The sequence below is a fragment of the Aquarana catesbeiana genome, linkage group LG02, assembly GCF_042186555.1.
Source record: "Aquarana catesbeiana isolate 2022-GZ linkage group LG02, ASM4218655v1, whole genome shotgun sequence".
Taxonomy (NCBI): Eukaryota; Metazoa; Chordata; class Amphibia; order Anura; family Ranidae; genus Aquarana; species Aquarana catesbeiana.
In genome coordinates, this window is record NC_133325.1 from 132,167,989 (window position 1) to 132,187,614 (window position 19,626).

Genomic DNA, 19,626 nt, shown 5'->3' on the forward strand with positions numbered 1-19,626 from the left:
TCACGCCCAGCCTCCAAAGGTCAGAGATGGTCATCTGGTCCTTGGTCAGCTCTATGGTAAATGGCCACCGCCGCCCAATTCATGCGTGGGCAAGCCGGTAGAAGCACCGGAGGCCGCCTGCAAAAACAATCAAGTGGCTGAACAGCCGCTCTGATTTTTTTTTTTTTTTACATTGCAGGGAATCGCCAGCAGAAAAAAAAAAAAAAAAAAAAAAAAAAGATATCTGAGTGATGCCTGCAGCTGCAGGCATCATCCAGATATTGAATACATAAATTAACAGCACTAGCAGAATATAGAACATCGTTATAATGTGCTTGTAAAATATTGACCATGACACTATTAACAAGACCTATACATATATAATGAATTAAGTGCTCCAAATACAAATTCAAGTGCTTCGTGGTTCAGGATAAGGTTTTTCAAGTGTCAATTCATTATATTTGTGTATCTGGGTGATTTCTATTCGCTTGTTGATGCTTATTTTAATGTACGTAGCTAGTATTAAGGGGGCTTCTGATGTATGGGGAATTGTGTCATAATAAACAGGATTACGCTATGTACCATTCTTGTGTTTTATGACGCATGTTTGAGCCCCTGCAACAGTGGATCTCTGGGATGGTGAGGACCAGGTATCAAAGCAGCTGACATACAACAAACTTAAGGCTTACTTGTTAGAGGCGTCTGGTGAGTTTGACCCCCTGGGGGAGTGTGTTACACGTGGTGGCATACAGATTTTTCTGTTCTCTGGTGGAAGGTGCATGCTAGGATAATGACTGTTGAAAACCTTGAACACCTTGAATACTTTGAACTGTTCCTAACACCTTGAATGCTTTTAAATGCTTTGGACCGCTCACCACGACCATCTGCTACACATCTGTTTACAACTGGGGTGTTTTGCCACTGGTTTATATTATATTATCATTTTATTTCCAGCGCTGTTTTAGTATTTATAGGATTCAGGGATTGGACTGTTTTTATATCTATACTACTTGCCTCCATATGTATAGAACTTGTTAATATTGTCACGGTCAATATTTTACAAGCACATTATCACTTTGATGTTCTATATTCTCCTAGCGCTGTTAATTTATGTATTCATTTAAGGTTCTAGTACCTTTGTAATAGCTGCTGCCATTTATTTTTTTTTGTCATTCACTATTCCATTTAGCGCGAGTTCTATTTAGAAATACATCATCCAGATATCGTCACTTCAAGTCCAGAAAGTCTAGCGGTATTGAAGTGGTTAAGCAAGCTATGTGTCACAAATAAACGTGAACTACGATGCCTTGAAAAAGTATTCATACCCCAAAAAGATTTTTCAGATATTTTCTGTATTTGCTAAAAATGTTCTTAGCCTAAGAAATTAAAACTACCGTATTTATCGGCGTATAACACGCACTTTTTTCCCCTTAAAATCAGGGGGAAATCGTGGGTGCGTGTTATAGGCCGATCCCCGCTAATTGTGAGCTATCGGCGGCGATCGCCACCGACATTCACATAGCGAGTAGTTTTAAATATGGCGCCGCAGAGTTCAGAGGGACTCGGCGGTGCTGAACGAGTGCCGCCGAAATCACAGAGCCGAGACACACATAGTCGAGTGTATTTGGCTCTTTCCGGCGCCGCTCACAGTCGCGCCATTGGACCTGTGTTATGTCCATCATAGGGCGGGACTGTGAGCGGCGCCGGAAAGAGCCGAATACACTTGTAATGGAAATGTGTAAGTTCTGTATATAATTGTATTGTACTTTGTATGTATTGCACTCTGCCCTCACTGTGCATACGGCACTAATAATGTTTTCAGTAAATGTTTACATTCTTTCGAGTCCTTATTACAATTAGCCTGCCTATGTAACTCCCCTTGTTACCATAAACATACAATTGTAATATTAATGTGATACCTATGTAATCATGTGCATAAAAACCTTCAATTGCATCATAATAAAGCAGAACAGTTATTTGGAAAGATGCTGAGCGTATCTTTTGTGTCTGTTCCCTACTGCAGTAGTTATTAATTTGGAACCACTAATCAATATGAGGATAGGAGTTGCCCATCATCAATTTAACCGAGTCAAACTCGACTATGTGTATCTCGGCGGCGTTCGTTCAGTTCCGCCGGCGCCGAGTCCCTCCGAACTCCGCGGCGCCATATTTAAAACACAAACTACTGTCGGCGGCGATCTGTACTGTGTATGTCGGCGGCGATCAAGCATGGACACTGGGGGCAAGGCTGCACTGACAAGGCTGCACTGGGGCAAAGCTGCACTGACAAGGCTGCACTGGGGCAAAGCTGCACTGACAAGGCTGCACTGGGGCAAAGCTGCACTGACAAGGCTGCACTGACACTGAAAAGGCTGCAATGACACTAACAAGGCTGCAGATGGACACTGATGAGGCTGTATTGATGGGCATTTAAATGTAAGTTTTTTTTCCTTAAACTTCCCTCCTAAAAGTTTTTTTCCTTAAAATTGTCTCCTAAACTTGGGGTGCGTGTTATACGCCGATAAATACGGTAATTCACCACCACATCTACGAGCCGGTAAGCTGCAATATATTCAGTTTTTCTCTTGCAGTAAATACCTTTTAATGAAACGGGTGTAAGTAAATGCTGTTGGCAATGCTGCTGGCACCAATGTTCATCTCTGTTATATGAAATATTTTCAGTAATAAGAAAAAGCAGTTTGTGAGAGAAAATTACTCTAACGTGTGTACAAGTGCCTTGAAAAAATATGCACACCCCTTTCCTCAATTTTCCACATTTTGTCATGTTCCAAACAAAAACGTAAATGTTTTTTATTGGAATTGTATGTGATAGACCAACACAAAGTGGCACATAATTGTGAAGTGTAAGGAAAATGATAAAGAATTTTATAACATTTCTACAAATAATTGTGTGAAAAGTGTGACGTGCATTTGTATTCAGTCCCCCTGAGTCAATACTTTGTAGAACCACTTTTCGCTGAAATTACAGCTGCAAGCCTTTTTGGGGATGCTCTACCAGCTTTGCACATCTAGAGTGACATTTTTTCCCATTCTTCTTTGCAAAATAGCTAAAGCCGAGTCAGATTGGATGGAGAGCGTCCGTGGACAGCAATTTTCAAGTCTTGACACGGATTCTCAATTGGATTTAGGTCTGGACTTTGACTGGGCCATTCTAAAACCTGAATATGCTTTGATCTAGACCATTCCATTGTAGCTCTGGCTGTATGTTTAGGGTCATTGTTCTACTGGAAGGTGAACCTCCGCCCCAGTCTCAAGTCTTTTGCAGACTATAACAGGTTTTCTTCTAAGATTGTCCTATGTTAGGTTCCATCCATCTTCCCATAAACTCTGACCAGCTTCCCTGTCCCTACTGAAAAAAAAGCATCCCTACAACATGATGCTGCCACCACGTTTCACGGTGGGGATGGTGTGTTCAGTTTTCTGCCACACATACCATTTTGCTTTTAGGCCAAGAAGTTCAATTTTGGTCTCATCTAACCAGAGAACAATTATGTGCCACTTTGTGTTGGTCTATCACATAAAATCCCAATAAAATACATTAAAATTTTTGGTTGTAACATGACCAAATGTGGAAAATTTCAAGGGGTCAAGAGGTGTGCAGAGACCAGACGATGAAAGTGTAAAGACAGTTCAACATGCATTTTTTGGCTAGGATTCCCATTGAGGGGTTCACCGTCTATCGTGAGGATTGACTGGATGGCTCCTGGGAATTCTTCCAGATTGGATTATGTAATGCGGTTTATTAATGTTATTCCGGTGAGCGCATATTGGTGAAGGAAGAGCACTGGAGTCACTTTATATGTGTGCACCATTACACTGCGAAGTATCATTGGAAGATCTTGATTTACTATAACACATTGTGCACTTTATGGACTCTTTGGCCATTTGGAACTTAGAAGAGTCTATTTGATATTTTTTTTTTTTACTTTTTATGTATGATCAGGTGTATTATGATTTAGAATTGTTTAACGTTTAATTGTGACACTTCGCTTTCTTAATATTTATAGCACTGTACTCTCTATAAATTATAGAACTGAATGGTCACATTTTGTGCTAGCAGCTCTGCCTCTCAACGCTCACTGATACTTTATTAAATACCAATATTTGCACTTCTAGAACAAAACATTTTTAAAAAAATCTACTTAGCAGACCAAAATGTAACAAATAAGGGAGGTGTACGATTAAGATTTATAAGCAGCATTTTCTTAAGTTGGGCAGCCATAGGATGCAAAATTCATGTGATCATAAAATCTGTATTTCAAAATATACTCTAATATACTCTAATATTTCTACACACAAGTATTTTGACATAATTAAAATAATAGAAAATTAAAAAAAACTTACAGTCTTCGTCAATAATTTGTTCTATGATAACATCAGGAATAGAATCCAAGTGAAGAGAGTTATTCTTAAATGAAAGAATGCTTGTTGCTTGATGGCCAGAATCAACTGTTTCCAAGCAGGGCTGGCACTCTAATTCTAGGTCGTATTCATTTTTCACCATCTGTACAAGATTGCATTCAAAATCCATGGAACATGTTTTCTCTGTTACATCTGTTGCACCATTTTCATGCATCGGCTCAACAGCCAAAGGGCAATATTCACTTCCAGAAGGCAAAAAAGTGCTGTCATCAGGCATTACTTGACTACTGCGAGTGTGAAAAAAAAAAAAAAGAGCAAAACACATTTTGACTTTGTTAATTTTATATCTTGGGAGTACAGTACAGTACATGCGCTTGATATTAAAAGACTCTGGCTTATAGGCTGGTACCTTCAGCTGATAGGACACTGGCAAAGCTTTTGAGAACACACCCTTTGGGTGAGCCCCTATAACCCTACCTCACAAGTCCTCAGGTTTGTAGCAAACAATGCAGAACACCAGAACAGGGAGGCAGGTGTATTGTACTGCAGAATATGGATTTTCCAGCCAAATCCCCTTTTATTTTCATTGTACAGTACACATTTGATATTCAAAGACCCTGGGAAATCCGGAAGCAATAAACAAAAAGGGTAGGCAACAAGGCAACAGAACTGTGCCAACATGCTCAACTCAGATTGCTGCAGAAAGAACTGGACTTCTACCTTGTAGAACTTTAACCACTTGCCTATAGAGCACTTTCACCCCCTTCCTGCCCAGGCCATATTTTCAGCTTACAGCGCTGTTGCACTTTGAATGACAATTGCGCGGTCATGCAACACTGTACCACAATTTATTTTTTATCATTTTCTTCACACAAAAAGAGCTCTCTTTTGGTGCCATTTAATCACTGCTGGGTTTATTTTTACGGGGGGAAAAAATAAAAAATCATCAAGACTGAAATTTTGTGGGGGGGGGGGGGGGGGGACATTTAAGTTTGTCAGTAAATTTTGTAAATAAGTAATTTTTTTCCTTCACTGATGGGCGCAGATGAGGCTGCAATTATGGGCACTGATTAGGCGGCACTGATGAGGCACTAATATGTCGCAGTGATGGGCACTGATAGGTGGCACTGAAAGGCAGCAGTGACTAGTATCACTGATGAGCACTGATTGGTGGCACTGGGGGGCTTTACTGTAATCAGGGCAATGATGATCAGTGCCTTGATTACATGTTGGGGTATTCCCTGCAAGGGGATGCCGCTGATTGGCTCTCCTCGACACACACTGTCAATGAGAGCCGATCACCGGCACTTCTGTGTTTACATGTAACCAGCTGTGATTGGACAAAGCCGATCACCTGCAATTCCGTGTTTACATGTGACCAGCTGTGATTGGATACAGCCGATCACATGGTTAAAAAGAAGCGTGATCTGCCCTTTACAGAGATCGGGGTCGCGCCGTGTCCTAGCAATGCAAGAGCGGCCGTTCTGGGGCAACGTCATATGCTCCTTCGTCATTTGATGGTGGGCGGGCCAGCCGTTAAAAAGGTATAAAGAGAAGATCAGGCAGTGGCTTTAAAGAGCTGGTAAGCAGAGGCTTAAAGTGTTGCTGAACCCAGGACCCTGCATTCACTATATCTGGTCTCCCACAGTACACAGAACTTGGAAATGCAAGTATTTTAGTAAATTTAGTCTTGTGATTTCTAGCAATTCCTGGTGAAGCTTGTAAGAGGAGATTTCATACTGCACTAAGCTGTCCTAAGAGGCTGCAGGGCTCCTGACCCTCTGTCTGGACAGTGCTGATTGGCCCTGTGCTGATTGGCCCTGTGCTGATTATATGCACTCTCCCAAGAAAATAAAAACCTCTCTAGCAATACACACTAAATTGAGCATGTGCAGCCTGGCGCCAAAGTCTCGGTCTTATCCAGACTTGTCCAGGGGGACAGTGCAGGGAGGGGAGGATCTGTGCATACAGGATCAAGCAGGCTTTTTACACAATGCAGAACATTAACCCCTTAGGTTCCACTGAGTATAACAAGCATGCTTTACTGCATATACAGACTGATTTTACTGTTGTGGAATTAGTAATACTAAGACTGGAATCCCCAGGAAACTCCTGCCAATTTGGTGGAGTGAGCACATATAACTGTAGGAGGTGCTTTATTCCTTTAGAGGGTAAGCTCTTGAGATGAGCTGTTAAATCCAGCTAACCATGGTGGTTTTTGAAGCAGGATGTCCCTTGCAAGGTCCTGATTGCAGGATAGAGAATCTGTCTTCGTGATAGAACCTTTTTTTTTAACCTGCTCCAGTGCGATCATGTGATCCTACAGCTCCAGCTTCCTTCAAGCAGCTTCAGTTTGGCAGCCAAGTCTGGGTAGAGTGCTGAGGTACTCTGCATTTTAGGAAGCCCCTGAAGTGCATAATGGAACCTTCTACTGGTGTTGAAGGACCTTTACGCCTGAGACCCCACCAAATAGAAATTTCTTTCAAAGAGCATACTTATGAAGGAGATGTCATGAAGTACCTCACCAAAGAGACCTCCTCCTTCAAAGAGCATAGGTATGAGGCATCTTTTCTAGGCTCTGAGCAAAAAGATACAATTACTGTATCTGAGGTTTGACAAATTTGTGAGACTGATCTAAGGATAAATTAAAGGATTCTCACAAACTGCAAAGCAGAAAAAGTACTATTAAATTACTTCATAGGTTTATTAGCATTAATTAACTAATAAGAGACAATATGAGTAGTACCAGTTGATAGAAGAGGACATACAACATAATGTGACCTTTAGAGCCCTTTCACACTGGGGTGGTTTGCAGGCGTTATTGCGTTAAAAATACCGCCTGCAAACCGACCCAAAACAGCCGCTGCTGTTTGTTCAGTGTGAAAGCCCGAGGGCTTTCACACTGAAGCGGTGTGCTGACAGGAGAAGAAAAAAACTCCTGCCAGCCGCATCTTTGGAGCGGTGAAGGAGCGGTGAATACACCGCTCCTTCACCGCTCCAAAGATGCGGCTGGCAGGAGTTTTTCTAATTAATGGGGCAGCGCGGCTATACCGCGGCTATACGAGCAGTTTTAACCCTTTTTCGGCCGCCAGCGGGGGTTAAAACCGCACCGCTAGCGCCCGAATACCGTTGGTAAAGCAGCGCTAAAAATAGCGCTGTTTTACCGCCGACGCCCCCTACCGCCCCAGTGTGAAAGCAGCCTTATGGTAAACATCATTTTGAACAAATAAGGTCTGTTGGGAATTACTCCCTAAATTTATAAGAAAAATATTTATAGAGGTGCTCATAAACACCACATGTTCTGCCATGGGGTGTGTACACAAAAATACAAATTTACCTAAACTCATCCAGCATTTAAAGACCAATATTGCTTTGTTTTACCTCCTTATGCCTTCTTAGAATAAAAAAATGAACAAAAAGGCTGACTTCCATGACTATAAGATGAAACAATCAGCGCCACAAGTAAAAGAAATTTGTGATGTTTAAATAAGATAACCTAATAATAAACGTGCACAGCTGCTAAACATTCCAAGTGGTACACCACACTAATTTCAAAACGGATAGTAAATAAATAAATGTAGCGCTATGTGTAAAATTAAAGTGCAAATCTCTAAAATAACTAAATCCTACATATAAACGAATATTCCATAAAATGAAAAAATGAAGAAATAAAACATGAAAAACTCTTCTTCTGATCAGTGTATCCACACAATTCCACCACAGTGATTGTTCGTCCTCGAAAGGAGTGCACACCACCATCAATAAAAATGCGCGCTCACCTCCCAGATGAGTCAAAACTCATATGCGGATCTCCCCACGAGCTCTTTGCTATCACTTCCTCTTCCCAATCATTATTCCCAATTATTCAAAGCCCCCAAACAGACAAGTTGCACTTACAAGATAAAAAAGTGATTTTAAAAGTTATCTTGTAAGTGCAACTGTCTGTTTGGGGGCTTTGAATAAATTTGTATACGGAGAACACTATGGTCTTTATACTTATTATTTACATGTCCTGAACTCATGGAATCTTGAGCCAAGCTGGGAGATGATCCGCTTCTTTGGATATTAATGAGCTGAGTTACCATTAAGAAAAGAGCCATCTGGATTACCCACCACTGATTGGGAAGAGAAAGTGAGAGCAAAGAGCTTGTGGGGAGATCCGTATAAGAGTTTTGACTCATCTGGGAGGTGAGCGCGCATTTTTACTGGTGGTGGTGTGCACTCCTTTTGAGGACGAACAATCACTGTGGTGGAATTGTGTGGATACACTGATCACAAGAGTTTTGCATGTTTTATTTCTTAATTTTTTCATTTTATGGACTATTCATTTATATGTAGGATTTAGTTATTTTAGAGATTTGCACTTTATATTTATAATTTTACACATAGCGCTACATTTACTATCCATTTTGACTTCCATAACTGTTTGTACAACAGTAAAGCGGATGTTCTACATGAAGAAAACAAGACCAAACAAATACTACAATAATTGTAATATGTATATTTAATACTTACTTGGCTGTATCGTCATACGAAATGCTTCCAATTGTTTCTAGCACATTAATGATCCCTTCAACATTTATACTGAACCTGTGGAACACAATAGAGGAAAAGAAAATGAAAGACAGCTACAGTGGATATAATAAAAGTCAACACACCCATGTTAACATGTCAGGTTTCTGTGATATAAAACAATGAGACAATGACAAATCATTTCAGAAATTTTTCCACCTTTAATGTGACCTACAAACTGTACAACTCAGTTGAACAACAAAGTGAAATCTTTTGGGTGGAAGGAAGTAATAATAAAAAAATTAAATAATATGGTTGCATAAGTGTGCACACCCTTAGGCTGGGTTTACACTATTGCGAACTGGATGTGGGTTTGCACACTTATGCAACCACATTATTTTGGTTTTGTTTTTTTTATTGTAGTTTTAGTTTTACTGATATGATGGGGGGGGGGGGGTACTGCCCCCTGATCAGCGTTCTCCGACATTGGTAGAGCATTGAATGGGGGCTGATCGGTTGATGGCTTTTCATATTTTTGAAACTACAGAAAGGATTGCTCAATCTCATAAAAAGTGGACATGTGGATTGCTTACACTTCTGACATAAGACTGAAGCTGTAGTTTGAGTGCCTATTCACACAGCGCAGTGACTTGGTTTCTTTGTACTGAAAAAATACCACTCACCGCTAGGACACACAGAAAACAATTGTTTTCTATAGGTCATGTTCACATTGCAACACAGCCAGGTGGTGTGGTGCAGTCAACTGCAATAACAAAAAACAAACATGCAGCTGTGAAGTGAAATGAAGTGTCACTTTGAGCACTTCAAATTTAAAAAAAAGAAAAAAAGGCAACTGATGTCTAATATTCTAACTAAAAATATTAAAAGTATTGGTTTCTCATAAAGGGTGTTCACGATTAAAATGAAGTGGCACTTACCTTATATCAGGATGGGTTTTCAGAGATTCAATCATGTGATCAATTTTAAAATCCGCCATCAAATCTGCAATAAGCTAAATAAAAAAAAAAGTCTGTTAAAAATGTAAAATAAAATAAAATCTTATTTAATCATGCATTAAAGTGGAACTCCAGCCCAATTTTTTTCTGAATAGAATAGGAGCTGGATCATGTCTAACAGGGGTGTCCAAACTTTTGATCTCCCTGGGCCACATTTAAAGAAGAGGAATTGTCTTGGGCCACGCATAAAATACAGTAACAATAAAGATAGCTGATGAGCAGAAAAGGTCGGGCAGATCACAAGTTAACGCTCACTGATATAGATAATGTACATACAGTGGATATAAAAAGGTCTACACACCCGTGTTAAAATGTCAGGTTTCTGTGATGTAAAAAAATGACAAATAATTTCAGAACGTTTTCCACCTTTTTTTTTTTTTTTTTTTTTTTTTAAAGATTTTTTATTTCAGAAAAAAGAAAAGTTACATACCAGAGCCTCTGGGCATTCCCCAACTCACGGTGCATAAAAACATTAGGCAAGGCATATCGTACCTTAACTACTGGCCTAAACTAGTTAAACTAGTTAACAAAACAACCCCATAGCTTGCTGCTAAAAATAACAGGATAAGTGTAATGCTTAGCAATTTACATAGAAATGTGATTTACGACAGGCATCACCCAAGAATGGGTCTTCAACAAGTGGGTGGCTATAGGCGCGTGGCCAGTCAGAATGCACCCCTGGGGGGAGCAATCAGAGGAACCATCATCTCATATGTGAAATTAAATCAGACCGATAGTCCTACAGGGTCTTCTTGTTCTACAGTTGTTGTTTCAGACTCTAGCCATATGTTCCAGACCTTTTGAAACTCACCTTTTATGTGACCTATAAACTGTACAACTTAATTGAAAAACAAACTGAAAGGCATTAGATATACCATGGAACACAGTGAAGACTATCAAGTGGTGAAAATATGGCACAATAGTGACATTACCAAGAACTGGACGTTCCTCCAAAATTGATGAAAAGAAGAGAAGAAAATTGGTCAAGGAGGCTGCGAAGAGGCCTACAGCAACATTAAAGGAGTTGCAGGAATATCTGGCAAGTACTGGCTGTGTGGTACATGTGACAACTATCTTCCATATTCTTCATATGTCTGGGCTATGGGGTAGACGGAAGCCTTTTCTTGTGAAGAAAAATATCCAAGCTCACTAAATTTTGCAAAAACACATCTGAGGTTTCCAAAAAACATGTGGGAAAATGTGTTATGGTCTGATAAAACCAAGGTTGAACTTTTTGCCCATAATTCCAAAAGATATCTTCAGCGCAAAAACACTGCATATGACCAAAAGAGCACCAAACTCACAGTGAAGCATGGTGGTGGCAGCATCATCCTTTGGGGCGGTTTTACTTTAGCTGGAACAGGGGCCTTCCTCAAGGTAGAGGTAATTCTGAACAGTATTAAATACCAGTCAATATTGGCACAAAACCTTCAGGCTTCTGCTAGAAAGCTGAACACAAAGAGGTGCAAACACCAGAGCAGAGTAGATGGGTGATAGTAGGAAAGGGTAGAGGTGAAAGAGTCAGGGAGGCCAATCCTGGGCTGGAACATTCCAATAAGTACACCCCATTGAGTGTCAGGGACCAGCATTGCTGGAGCAGAAGTTATTCCCCTAGCTGCCAGGGGAATAACTTCTCCAGTGAGGGCGGGGATAGAGCCAATGGAAAGGAATGACCGAGTCTGGTGGTAGGGGACCAATTCTCATAAGGACAGAGAGGGCAATCTGTCACAAAGACCTGAAGCGATGAACTGTATGTTGTCTACCAGGCGCTCGGGATCGGCACATCACAGATCTGGTGGACAGATTACTGAGAGGGGCTGGGGAAGACCCGGCTGTCATGGTGCACGTTGGCACCAATGAATAAGTCAGAGGAAGATGGAGTGTCCTAAAAAAATATTTTGGGAATTCAGAGATAAATTGAGGATTAGGACCTCTAAAGGTAGTATTCTCAGAAATACTACCAGTACCTCGAGTCACACCAGAGAGGCAGCAGGAGATTAGGGAGGTAAACAAGTGGCTGAAGAACGGGGCCGAGTTCTCAGTCGGTTGTACGAGGAGGATTTAGATTTTGTCTCTTTAGCAGGGACAAACTTTCAGCTCTTTAGCAGGGACGAACTTGCACCTAAATGGGGAAGGTGCAGATCAGCTGGGAGAGAAGATGGCCGACAAGTTAGAGGGCTTTTAAACTAGGTGATAGGGGGGGGGGCGCAGATGTAGAGATAGCCAGTGTGGAAAAAAATCTCAGAGTGTAGTATTGGGGGCATTAGTGGTAGGTTGACTAAAGCACCTAAACCTGAGGTAAGTATAGCAACAAGTCCTATTTGCAACCTCAGAACACCCAATAAAGAGATAGTAAGGACAAAAATAAGTGGCTTGTTCACCAATGCCAAGAGTCTGGCAGACAAGATGAGAGAACTAGAGCTGCTATTGTACGAGGATGATTTAGATTTTGTGGGAATTTCAGAGACTTGGCTCCACAGCTCTCATGAATGGCTGGCAACAATTCAAGGGTATTCCCTATATCGCAGAGATGGGGAGGGTAAAAAAAGGGATGGGGTATGCCTGAATATCAAAAATAATGTACAAATGATTGTGAGGGACAACACTAAGGCCCCTTTCACACTGGATCGGTTTTCAGGCGGTATTGCGCTAAAAATACCGCCTGAAAACCACCCCTAAACAGCCTCTGCTGTTTGTTCAGTGTGAAAGCCCGAGGGCTTTCACACTGAAGCGGTGCGCAGGCAGGGCGGTGAAAAAAGTCCTGCAAACCGCTTTTTAGGAGCGGTGAATACACCGCTCCTTCACCGCTCCTGCCCATTGAAATCAATGGGACAGCACGGCTATACCGCGGCTATAGCCGCGCTGTACGAGCGGATTTAACCCTTTTTCGGCCGCCAGCGGGGGTTAAAACCGAACCGCTAGCGGCCGAATACCGCTGCAAGAACGACGGTACAGCAGCGCTAAAAATAGCGCTGTTGTACCGCCGACGCCCCCACTGCCCCAGTGTGAAAGGGGCCTAATGGAGCAAGGGAAGAGGTGGAATCCTTATGGGTAGAGCTACAAAGGGAGGAAACCAAGGGGAAAGTATTACTGTGCTTATGCTATAGGCACCCTAACCAGAGGGGGGAGGCGGATCTCCTATTACAGTTTGGAATGGCGGCAAGGATGGGAAGTGTCATAATGGGGGATTTTATTTATCCAGACATAGACTGGGCGGAAGGAACCGCGCATTCGTCTAAGGCTCACCATTTACTAAAGGTTTTGCAGGACAATTTCGTGTGTCAGATGGTAAAAGCACCAGCTAGAAACAAAGCGTTACTGTTATTAGACCTACTGATTACTAATACAAAGCTGATCACAGATGTGGAAATACGGGGCGATTTAGGAAACAGCAATCACAGGTCAATTAGTTTGAGTGTAAATCACACAAATAGGAAACATAAGGGGAATACAAAGACACAAAGACACTGAATTTCAAACACCCAACTTCCATAAACTACACTCCTTGCTAAAAGATATTAAATAGGATAAAATCCTAGTAACAATGCACATGGAGAAAAAAATGGGTGTGCCACTTGCCGACCGGCTCCTGTACATATACGTCAGCACTTTGAAGATGGATATCTCGGTAACGGCAGCAGATTCTGCCACAACCGAGGTATCCATCACTTCAGGAGCGAGATCACCATTATCGGCGGCGGGAGAGGGCCCCTCTCCCGCCGCTCTCCCACACCCTCTGCCGCTTACCAGAGCCGTAGGCAGCGGCGGAGGCGATCGGGACCCGTCCGTGGCCGGTTATGGAGACGAGTAAGGGGAAGATGGCCCCCACCCGTCTCCATACCATAGCAAGGCGGAAGCGACGTCATAACGTCACTTCCGTCCATACGTCTTAAATATTATTTTTTCAAAGTCATTTTTTTCAAATAAACTTTTTTTTTTACTGCATTTTAGTCCAAATATGAGATCTGAGGACTTTTTGACCCCAGATCCCATATTTAAGAGGACCTGTCATGCTTTTTTCTATTACAAGAGATGTTTACATTCCTTGTAATAGGAATAAAAGTGACCCAATTTTTTTTTTTTTAAAAACAGTGAAAAAAATAAATAAAATCAAGTAAAATAAATAAGAAAAAAAATTTTTTTTTTAAAGCTCAAGCTCGCGCGCAGAAGCGAACGCATACGTGAGTAGCGCCCGCATATGGAAACGGTGGTCAAACCACAGATGATCGCCGCAATGATTAGAGCAAGAGCAATAATTCTAGACCTCCTCTGTAACTCAAAACATGCAACCTGCAAAACATGCAAAAAGTTTGAGAGCATTCCACGAGCGGGCGCAATTTTGAAGCGTGACATGTTGATTATCAGTTTACTTGGCGAACATTATCTTTCATAAATATAAAAACAATTGGGCTAACTTTACTTTTGTCTTATTTTTTCATTCAAAAAGTGAATTTTTTCCTAAAAAAGAGCGCTTCTAAGACCGCTGCGCAAATATGGTGTGAAAAAAAGTATTGTGACCGCCATTTTATTCTCTAGGGAGTTAGAAAAATACAATATATAATGTTTGGGGGTTCTAAGTAATTTTCTAGCAAAAAAAACTGTTTTAAACTTGTAAACAAAATCTCAAAACGAGGCTAATCCTTTAGTGGTTAAGAGAATATTAAATAGGGTATAAGCCAGTGCACCTCAATGGGAAATACGTTTAACCACATGCCGACCGGGCCATAGCCGAAAGACGGCCACAGTGCGGTCGGGTTATCCTGGGTGGACGTCCCTGGGACGTCCTCCCAGAATACTGCTCTCGCGCGCCCCCTGGGGTGCGCACCCGAGAACTTCCGTGACCGCCGGGTCCAGAGGACCCGGCGCATCACGGATCACGGTGAACGGCCACTAATCGCGGCCGTTTACCATGTGATCGCTCCGTCAAATGACGGAGCGATCACATGTAAACAAACCGGCGTCATGTCATGACGCCTGTTCCTCCCTACCCTCTGTGTACCGATTGGTACAGAGGGGGAGGAGCGGCGGAGGGATCGGTTGGTAGCAGCGTTGTGGGCTGCATCTGTAGTGCCCACAACGCTGCTCTGTGACAAATACAGTCACATCCCACCATCCATCCATCCATGCTAAGCCATCCCTCCATAATATAATACCCTGCAATGCTCTGCCATACCCCACAATACGCTGCCATACCCTGTACTACTCCGCAACACCCTGCAATACTCTGCAACACCCCGCAATACTCTGTACTACTCCGCAACACCCTGCAATACCCTGCAACACCCCGCAATACTCTGTACTACTCCGCAACACCCTGCAATACTCTGCAACACCCCGCAATACCCAGTCATACCCTGCAATACCCAGCCATACCCAGTCATACTCGGTGATACCCTGCCATGCGCAGCCATACGCAGCCATACCCAGCTGTACTTGGCCTCTGTATGTGGCCAGGCTGTGGAAGTCTCACACATGTGGTATCGCCGTACTCAGGAGGAGTAGGAGAATCTATTTTGGGGTGTCATTTTTGGTATGTACATGCTATGTGTTAGAAATATTGTATAAATGGACAACTTTGTGTTAAAAAAAAAAAATGTGTTTTAACTTCCCTCCCGCCGGCCGTCATATGACATCCTTGACTTTGTGCGGGGATATCTGAATGATGGGTGCAGCTACAGGCATCATTCAGATATCAGCTTTTTCAGCCGGCGATTCCCTACACCATAGGAATGATCATAGTGGCTGTTCCACTGCTTGATCGTTCTTATGGGAGGCGAGAGGGGACCTCCCCCCCTTCCCGCCGCCCTCTGATGCTTCTACCGTCTCACCGCTACGATCGAAGCCAGGATCGTTTTTTTTTTTTTTTTTTTATTATTTCAGGCTTCCCAGCCTAGAGGGGAGATGTGGGGTCTTATTGACCCCATATCTCACTGTTAAGAGGACCTGTCATGCCATATTCCTATTACAAGGGATGTTTACATTCCTTGTAATAGGAATAAAAGTGATCAAAAAAATTTTTTTTTGGAAAAAAGTGTCAAACTAAAATAAATAAAGTAAAATGAACAATAAAAAAAAAAAAAAAAATTTTTAAAGCGCCCCTGTCCGTGTGCTCGCATGCAGAAGCGAATGCACACGTAAGTCCCGCCAACATATGAAAACGGTGTTCAAACCACACATGTGCGGTATCGCTGCGAATGTTAGAGCGAGAGAAATAATTTTGGCCCTAGACCTCCTCTGTAACTCAAAACATGTAACCAGTAAAAAATTTTAAAGCGTCGCCTATGGGGATTTTTAAGTAGCGAAGTTTGGCGCCATTCCACAAGTGTGTGCGATTTTGAAGGGTGACATGTTGGGTATCTATTTACTCGGTGTAACTTCATCTTTCACATTATGCAAAAACATTGGGCCAACTTTACTGTTTTTGTTTTTTTTTAAAGCACAAAACTGTTTTTTTTTCCCAAAAAAAAGCGTTCAAAAAATTGCTGCGCAAATACCGTGCAAGATAAAAAGTTGCAACAACCGCCATTGTATTCTCTAGGGTCTTTGCTAAAAAAACATATATAATGTTTTGGGGTTCTATGTAATTTTCTAGCAAATAAATGATGATTTTTACATGTAGGAGAGAAATGTCAGAATTGGCCTGGGTGCTCCTAGAATGCCTGATGGTGCTCCCTGCATGTTGGGCCTCTGTATGTGGCCACGCTGTGTAAAAGTCTCACACATGTGGTATCGCCATACTCGGGAGTAATAACAGAATGTGTTTTGGGGTGTAATTTGTGGTATGCATATGCGGTGTGTGAGAAATAACCTGCTAATATGACATTTTTGTGGGAAAAAAAAAAGAAAAAAAAAAATCTTGATTTTGCAAAGAATCGTGGGAAAAAATGACAACTTCAAAAAACTCACCATGCCTTTTACTAAATACCTTGGAATGTCTTCTTTCCAAAAAGGGGTCATTTGGGGGGTATTTGTACTTTTCTGGCATGTTAGGGTCTCAAGAATATAGATAGGCCGTCAGTAATTCAGGTGTGATCAATTTTCAGATATTGGCACCATAGCTTTTGGACTGTATAACTTTCACAAAGACCAAATAATTTACACCGATTTGTACTTATTTTTACCAAAGATATGTAGCAGTATAAATTGTGGCCAAAATTTATGAAGAAAAATTACTAAATTTGCTAAATTTTATAACAGAAACAAAGAAAATTTTATTTCTTTACCGAATTTTCAGTCTTTTTTCTTTTATAGCGCAAAAAATAAAAAACCCAACGGTGATTAAATACCACCAAAAGAAAGCTCTATTTGTGTGAAAAAAAGGACAAAAATTCCATATGGGTACAAAGTTGCATGACTGAGTAATTGTCATTCAAAACGTGAGAGCACCGAAAGCTGAAAATTGGTCTGGTTAGGAAGGGGGTTTAAGTGCCCAGTAGTTAAAAGTGCTAATAAAAAAAGCCCTGCAGGTTGGATCTCCTGGGAATCATCGTCGTTGTACGTCAGCCACTTAAAGACCACTAGGGGGCCCGCGACTCCAGAGCTGATGCGCGTGGCCGGCGGCCGCGATGTTCGCGATCGCTCCTGAGAGACAGAACGGGGATCTGTCAATGTAAATAGACCGAATCTCGTTCTGTCGGGGAGGATAGACAGATCTGCTATTCCTAGTGATCAGGAACAGTGATCTGTCACCTACACCAGTCACTACACTCCCCCCAGTTATAAATACCCCCCTAGGGTACACTTAACACCTTGATCGCCCCCTAGTGTTAACCCCTTCCCTGCCAGTGACATTTATTCCGTAATCAGTGGCTATTTTTAGCTCTGATCGCAGAATAAATGTCAATGATCCCAAAAAAAGTCTCAAGTGTCCGATCTTTCCACTGCAATGTCACATTCCCACTAAAAATCACTGATCACCGCCATTACTAGTAAAAAAAAAAAAAAAAAATTCCATAAATCTATCCCAGTAAGTCTAAGTTTTGCGCAAACCAATATATGCTTATTGCGATTTTCTTTAGCAAAAATGTAGAAAAATACATAGCGGCCTAAACCGATGAAGAAATTTGTTTTTAACATTGATTTTGTATATCATAGCAAATAATTAATATGGTTTTTAAAATTAGTATTTTATTTATAAACGCAAAAAAAAAAAAAACGAGATTTATGGGGGGGGGGGGGGGGGGGGGGACATCAATTTTGTTTGGGTACAATGTTGCATGACCACGCAATTGTCAGTTAAAGCGTCGCAGTGCCGTATCGCAAAAAATGGCCTGGTCATTAAGTGAGCAAATCCTTCCGGTCCTTAAGTGCTTAACTCCAACGTAAAGATGCATATCAAAGCAAAGAAGAAGGCCCTCACATAATACAAGGCAGAGGGGTCATCATTAGCATTACAACTTTACAAAGCATGCAATAAGAAATGTAAGGGTGCAATCAGAGCGGCTAAGATAGAACACGTGTTTAAAAAAAAAAAAAAAAAAAAAAAAAACACACTAGAAATTCTTTAAGTATATGAATAGTGAGAGGCAAGTCAGATCATATTGGCCCCATAAAGAATGATGAAGGGAATCTGGTTACAAAGGATGGAGAGATAGCAAAGGTTTTGAATTTATTCTTCTCCTCAGTCTTCACGAGGGAAACGGGGGACTTCAGTAACCAAAATTGCAAGGTTTATGCTCATGACAAGTCACAGGAAGCACTCTCATGGCTAACAGAAGACAGAATTAGGAATAGACTTGAAAAACTTAAAGGGGTTGTAAACCCTATGCATTGAGGTGAAAAAACTTCTGTCATTGACCGCCCCCCCCAGCCCCCCGTTTACTTACCTTAGTCCTGTATTCCCCTGCCGGAGATACGCTCTTACCCTCTGCCCATTGTCTCGGCTCTTGATTGGAAAGATTGATAGCAGCGCAGCAATTGGCTCCTGCTGCTGTCAATCAAATCCAATGACGCAGGCACCGGAGGGGGTGGGGTCGAGTACCGCATCCTGCGTCTATAGACGCAAATGCTGAACTCGAGAGTGCGCCCGCAAGGCAACCCCCCGGGAGAGCGCTTCTCCTAGGGGGTTATACGATGCGGGGCAGGAGCTACCAGCACCATCGGAGGACCTCAGAATTCGAGGATCGGGGCCACTCTGTGCAAAACGAACTGCACAGTGGAGCAAGTATGACATGTTTGTTATTTAAAAAAAAAATAGCACTGACCGTACGCACAAATGTGGCCTCGGCTTTCAGGGGCAATACCGGATGATGCCTGCAGCTGCATGCATCACCCCGGTACAGATTTTTAGAGCAGACGGTCGGCTCTTTAGGGATAACAACCGATGCAGCTAAAAGCCGCTCGGTTTTTATCCCACAGGAGCAGGAGGGGACTGCACCCCCCCTCTGTTCCCAGGCCTCCCGTCCCACAGGGAGACCCGATCTACCACTTACGCCGGCTAGAGAGAGACTGATTCAAAGCCGGAAAACGGTTTAGTTCCAATCTCCTACGTGTAAACACAGAAGCGACGTCACGTCATCACTTCCGGTTTACTCGGCTGCCAATGGCGCAGAATTATAAAAAACCAACAGTATTGAGAATCGCCGTTTTCGAATACTTTGAAGTGCAAAGGAGGGGTTTGGGGTTTTTTAAACCCCAGATCCCTCCATAAAGAGTACCTGTCACCACCTTTTACTGTCACAAGGTATGTTTACATTCCTTGTGACAGCAATAAAAGTGATCAGAGTTTTTTTTTTTT

At 42.0% G+C, this 19,626-nt stretch overlaps 1 protein-coding gene across 1 annotated transcript in view; it reads right to left on the reverse strand.

Moving 5' to 3' along the window:
• The window catches only part of LOC141126550 (RING finger protein 17-like), a 72,434-nt gene that overhangs the window by 17,423 nt on the left and 35,385 nt on the right, over positions 1-19,626 (reverse strand). Inside the window, exons 4-6 of the mRNA XM_073612477.1 lie at positions 9,813-9,886; positions 8,878-8,952; positions 4,345-4,649 (exon numbers count right to left, since the gene is read on the reverse strand). Coding sequence (XP_073468578.1) covers positions 4,345-4,649; positions 8,878-8,952; positions 9,813-9,886 — 454 coding nt within the window. The remainder of the gene's footprint in view (positions 1-4,344; positions 4,650-8,877; positions 8,953-9,812; positions 9,887-19,626) is intronic.